Source organism: Populus euphratica, unplaced genomic scaffold, assembly GCF_000495115.2.
Source record: "Populus euphratica unplaced genomic scaffold, PopEup_1.0 scaffold29.1, whole genome shotgun sequence".
NCBI lineage: Eukaryota > Viridiplantae > Streptophyta > Magnoliopsida > Malpighiales > Salicaceae > Populus > Populus euphratica.
In genome coordinates this window covers 1232405-1238951 of record NW_011499888.1, presented here as the reverse complement: position 1 = coordinate 1238951, position 6547 = coordinate 1232405, and the positions used below count along the sequence as shown (strand labels likewise).

At 36.4% G+C, this 6547-nt stretch overlaps 1 protein-coding gene across 1 annotated transcript; it reads right to left on the bottom strand.

Annotated features, from left to right (window-relative positions):
• LOC105130774 (probable aquaporin PIP2-5) lies at nucleotides 1-3806 on the bottom strand. The gene is made up of 4 exons (XM_011033442.1): nucleotides 3319-3806; nucleotides 1975-2270; nucleotides 521-661; nucleotides 1-424 (listed from the first exon to the last, which is right to left on the bottom strand). Exons 1-4 carry the CDS (start codon nucleotides 3617-3619, stop codon nucleotides 305-307), a joined length of 858 nt encoding a protein of 285 aa, XP_011031744.1. The 5' UTR covers nucleotides 3620-3806; the 3' UTR covers nucleotides 1-304.
• Nucleotides 3807-6547: the final 2741 nt, after the last annotated feature.

Here is a 6547-nt window from a genome sequence, read left to right as displayed (position 1 = left end):
TGATGAAGAAACTTGAAAGTGACTATAATAATAGGCAAAAAAGAAAACACAGCCTCGACTTCTCTTAGAAGCAAAATAGGTGCGTAGAAGAAAACATATCATTGAAGTGAATTCCAAGGCAAGTGCCTGAAAATGACACAAGGGATAATAAAAGCCTCCCTTTTCCAAAGAGACTTTATCTACAGATTCCATGATTCACAAACCCTCATTTTTCACCAACCCCACAAGAGAAATCCAAGGGCCGAAGAAACCATCATGCACGCACAAGCACTTCCTCATTATTCATGTTGAAAAGACTCCAGGTTTAGACAGTCGGGTTGCTCCTGAATGACCCGAGAGCCTTAATAGCTCCTGCTCTCAAGATGAATTGGTGGTAGAAGGCTGCTATGGCTGCACCAATGAAGGGTCCAACCCAAAAGATCCACTACAAGAGAAGATAATAAAAAAATTACGTACCCTCTTCGAAGTAAATAAATATTGCCAACTAATTAATCAGTAGTAGCATCTAGTGGATGCTTACCTGGTCATCCCAGGCCTTCTCATTGTTGTAGATAACAGCAGCTCCTAAACTCCTAGCAGGGTTGATGCCAGTTCCTGTGATTGGGATGGTGGCCAAGTGTACCATGAACACAGCAAATCCAATTGGAAGAGGAGCCAATACCTATTAATTAAGAACAAAACACAAATCAGATAAATAATTGTGAATAATATACATACAAACCTTCTCGACGGCAAATTAAAAAAACAAAGAGGTTCAAACTTCAATGAAAACAAAAACTACAATGCATGAACATGTTCAGCATACAGATCATCAAGGAAAATAACATCAAGCACATCTACAAAAGTCGTTTTGCTCCAGCCGTATACGAGAATGCAAAAACGGATTGTTCACGTAAAACTAACAGAAGACCAAATTTGTAAAATAAAGGAGGACCGTTGTTTTGAGGTAAAGTTCGATAGAAACTGTTCCTAGCCATGGACACAGAATACATGCATCCCAAAAATTAATTTGTGTTAACTTTCTCAGTGTTATTTGACTCTTATTGTAGATATCTTTTTCTAACAATATTGGTGATGTTGTTATTAGAATTTTAGTATTTTTAAGAACTAGTAGAAGATATCATCTAAATTATACTATTTTTTAAATATTTTTTATATTGATTTATTTTATCTTTTTTTTTAAAAAAAAGCTAAAGTAAAAAATAAAAAAAAAACTCTGTAAAGTAGGATGGAAACTGTTCCTAGTCATGGATACAGAACACATGTATCCAACATTGAAAAAGGTAGAATCTTCTTTATGACAAGAAAAAAAGAAAAGAAGACAAGAAATGGTGACAAATGCATTGAGATAACTTTGATGGCACCCCCCATGTGCAAGGATCATGATGGCAATCCAGTTACATGTTAAGTCGTTGCGCATGCTAGTTCCATTTACTTCATTACTTGAGTACTGAACTTCTCATTTGAGTTAGAAATTAAGAGCCTCGATAATAGTTTAATACACAATCATTTTGCCGAGTTCAAGCCAATGAAAATAAATTAGTGCCACTATCTTTTATAGAAAAAATAAATGGCTAATTGCATGCCATGGAAATGCATGTGAACAGTGAATTTATTTGCTTTCTTCCTGTGCATAGACATTGAATGATGAACATGTCCTGAAACATTCTGAGCTACTTTGTCAAGAAAAGGATTTTGGAATTCAATAGTTAATACATACTTACTTAGTAATCTAAACAAAAAGGTCCAACAACAAATCAATAAATAAATATGATGGGGATAAACCTAATTAAGTTACTAGAAGCATGGATTAAGTTATTAACCACTTGCTTATTGGGTGATAATCACCCTAGTTCCGATGAATGAGTTGGATATGGTCAACAATTTATAGCCCTCTCTATGCCAGCGCAGCCCATCAAGAAAATCAAATGGTAGAAACAAAATGAAGAGACGTGAGAGGGTAAAGGAACATACAGGCACATGGGAGTCCCTAGCACTCCTCTTGGGATCAGTAGCAGAGAACACGGTGTAGACCAGGACAAAAGTTCCAATAATCTCAGCGCCCAATCCAGTGCCTGTGCTGTACCCATCAGCCAAAATGTTGGCTCCGCCCTGATATTTTGTGTAGTAAGACTTTTGGAAGGCCTTGACCAACCCAACACCACATATGGCTCCCAAGCATTGGGCCACCATGTACATCACAGCCCTGATCAAAGACACCTTCCTGGCCAAGAAAAGTCCAAATGTCACTGCTGGGTTAATGTGACCCCCTGCGTAACAAAGAAAGTTTTGTGTTAGTCTTGACTAACATACGCCGGCTCACCATACCATACCAGGGAAGGAAAGACTAAAAAACTCAAGCTGGGCCTTCCAATTGTTACTTGATATCGTAGCAAACATATAACATATTTAAAAATTGTAATGTATTTCAGAGATTATGAGTATATTATTTTCAGTTTTAGCTAACTCCTTGTCAAATAGTAAAGTTAATTGTGACTAGATTTCAATTACCACATGACTTGATAATCTGCATTAGGTAGAAAACAATCTACTCCCAGAATAAATTTATTTGTCTTAAATCCTTCTGAGAAAAGAAAAGGAAAGGAAGAGGTAAATACTCCTCTCAATACATAGCCAGTCCAGGAGAAATTTTCATGTGAAAGGGTTTTTTTAATGAATAAAACGAGGAGTTAAAAACAGAAGCTATCAGACTAATCTCATTCTTTCTCGAAAAAATAAAGATTGACACTTTAATTTTTATTTGTATTTCGAAATAGAAATAATTATGGATAGAATTATGACTATATTAATAGATTTTCAATCCAACTTGTTTTGCTAACAATATCTGGTAAAGGGACTCGTCTAAAAACTGATATCATCTGCAACAACTTACATCTCGACGGAAGAAATTAAAGAGAGAAAAGAAAAGTAAGAGGCAGAGAGACTGTAAAAGGCTGGCATGTTTAAATCACTCTTGACGGTGTGTTTACAACTTAGGTGATGATTATTTTTTAAATTGATTTTTACTTGAAAACATCAAAATATGTTTATTTTATTTTTATATAAACAAATCAAAATGATACAGAATTATATATATATATATATATATATATATAAAAACTCAAATGCGTTTTCTAAACACAAAAACAAACACAATCAAAGAAAAATAACTATGCTTATCCTTATAGCTGAAACTAAAAGGAAGATAATATAGCTGCAATAAAAAAGAAAAGAAAAGGTAACGAAGAACTCAAGAGTTACAAAGACACAAACCTTATGGACAGGAGAAACAAGAAAAGGAGAATATCAAAAACCCACCTGAAATACCAGCAGTGCAGTAAACAAGAACAAAGATCATGCCACCAAAGGCCCAAGCAATACCAAGAATACCAACCCCATTACAAGGATCAGCATTTCCATCAATCTGGCTTTTGTACCCAATAACAGTCAAAACAGTGATGTAAAGAAAGAGCATAGTTGCTATAAACTCAGCAATCAAGGCCCTGTAAAATGACCACTTTGTTAACTCTTCGGCATCAATCAATGGTGCTGGGGGTGGGTCTTGGTAATCTTTTGCAGAGAATGATCCTGCCTCTGCCACTTCAATATCCTTTGCCATGCCAAAACACTAGATTTGCGTGCTTATTAAACTTCTCCTAGAGATAGACAAGTTCTTCAAAGAAGGGTTGACAGAAGAAGAGAGGTTTTGGCCTCTTGATTATAGAAGTAGAGTGAGTATGTGAGGGAGAGAGCAGGGCTATATATGGGGATGAGAGTAAGTATAGCCTAGCTACTGGTTTCCGTTTTCCTTTTCTTTTTTTTTTGTATTTTTTCGTTGTTTTTTAAATCGGGGTTTAATTTTAGTTTTTTATTTAAAGATATTCAAGGGAAAAACCTTACATACGGAGATAACCTTTTCTCGACCGAATCTTAAGCATATGATTATATATCTCGTTTAAATTGTAAGCAAGCTAGCCACGCATCATTAGGATGATGTAGAAGAAAATGCTATTCCTATAACTTTTTAATAAATACAAACCCTATACTATAATACGAAGATAATACTCATATACATCAATCAGAGAATAAATAATTGATTTGGTTTTGTCTACGTACGTACATGACACCAAGTGAGCATGCATTGCTGTATTTTGTTTTGTTTTTGGTGATGATTTGGTTTTTGTCTGGGTTCCCTTTCACAGATGCTTAGCTTTTTACCACGCCACTCCCTCCCCACTCACCTCCCCTGTTCTGTGTGCTGGCCCGTTGGGTATGCTAGCCCTATCGGTGTCCTTGCCACTTACTCCTACAGGGTCTTTTCCTTTTCTTAATAACAACTTGCTTGTTCTGTCCATGTCACTCAATTACCCTTAAACGTTAATTCACTCCCTTTGGTTTCTTCTTCTTTTGTCTTTTACAAGGCACTCTCTTTGGTTCAAAAGGCGGATCCGCCATTCAATATATTTCAAGCATTATTTTACCAACATGGCTTTTCACTGCATCGGCATCTGGTGTGCCCCTTCCCTGAACACGCGTAAAAACATAGGGCATCAGGGCAGGGCTTATTTTCGTGTTCCGGCTGACTAGAGACTGCCGATTGTATGGGAGCCAAAAAAACGCGAGAGAGTGAGTCCGTGGTCTCTACCCTAGCGATCCAGAGATGACAACAGTGGCGCAGACCCACGAGCAATCAGATAGTCATAAATGATAACCTCTAGTCAAATTTGCTAACGTTTCGCATTACTGTGGAAGGGAAAGTAAAAGAAGGGGCTTCGAATTTGATAGAGTAGGAATTTCGAGAAAGGGACACGTGGGTTTCTCTAGACCAGTTCTTCGAAGAGGTCAAATCATGGAATTGTGGTTTTAAGAGATATTAGACTTTCCACACGTGGCAGGAATTGTGGCCTGAGATGGCTTGGCGGTGTAGAGCGATGGGGTCCGGGGTTTCCTATTGGATAAGGAAGACAGCTGTATGACATGTGTACAGGTCACCATGCTTTGTATTTCCGCCCTTTTTAAAAACTAAGCAGGTAGCCGATACTCGTGACGTGGTGACAAAGACAGCATGAGGGGTTCTTAGTTTACCTAAATTCTGAAGAACAAATAAATATACTAAAGTAAATGATAATTGAAATTGAGAAGTCTAAATGGCTGAAAACACCCAAAGCAGCTGCCAAGTCCCTTCATTGGTTTTACGAACACCTGACCTTTGCAGGAGTTGCTTAACTGAGGAGGAAAGTTTTACTCGTAAGGTTGTCGACTGCTTTGTTGTTGAGTTAGTGTTTATTTTTTAAAATATTTTTTTAATAATATTTTTTTAGTTTTTATAAAAGTATAAAAAATTAATTTGAAGTAAAAAAAATTAATTTTTTTTTAAAAAAAATTTAAATGTAAAAAATTAAATTTGTAAAATGATTTTTTTAATTATGAATTATACTAACTGCGTACATTTTTTTGTTTTTAATGATTGGTTTTGAGGAGGAAAAAAACTCCAATATTCTAGAGTGTTCCATCAGTTTGCTTTTGAATTTGCCCTTTGCGATCACTTCCAAATCATCATACAAAAGTTAACATAAAGTTTTAAAGTAATATTTATATGACCGTTGGAGTTTGTTGAGCAACTAGACAACTCCCAATCTCTCAGCACATGCTCCAAATCATCCAAGATTAGATTAACTAGGTGATGAGTCATAATCTCTTAAATCAATATTTTTTAAAAGACAATGCATAAAAATCATAACATAAAATGGAGTTATATTTTTTTGTATTTCCAACCCCAAGTTAGATTAGATTGAGTTATATTAACACCCAACTCTACATTAGATTTGGATGCGACTCCTCTCAACTCTACATTGAACACGGACATGTTCCCGTTCAATTTTATATTGGGCTTGGAAGCTACCACGTCCAACTCTAGGTTGGGCACGGACACATCCATGCTTAGTCCCATGTTGGGCTTGGATGTGACTATGTCCAACTAAACATTGGACTCAAACGTGTCCACGTCCAGTCTCACGTTGGACGCGAACGTGTCCATGCCTTGTCTCATATTGGATCCGGACGCACCACGTCCACCTCCACGTTGGACCAAAATATGTTCATACCTCACCCCGCCCCATGTTGGACCTGGACGTGTTCACGCCTAGCTCTACGATGAACTTGGATATATCTGCGCCTCATTTTCTCCTGAGCTTCAGGTGTAGATTGAGCCTAACATCTCTCAGATTAAGTGCATAACTAACGAGTCACTTCACACTAAGCCCCCCAAACTCTGAGTTTGGGTAGTAATTATAATACTCATCATATCTTATTAAATACAAATAAGCAACCCATGCTTATATTAATTATATGTTATAGCATGAACAGTAAATAATATTATTTTACTATTACTATATTACATCTCTATCTCTTTTATGTTGTATGAAGCAAGTCAAGTAAAGTAATATAAAAGGAAGCATGAAGATATAGGAAAGGGTTCGAAACCTTAGACTCAAAGATAAAAACACATACTCTACTTCTTCTTCTTTAATTCTACACCTTTTTCCTT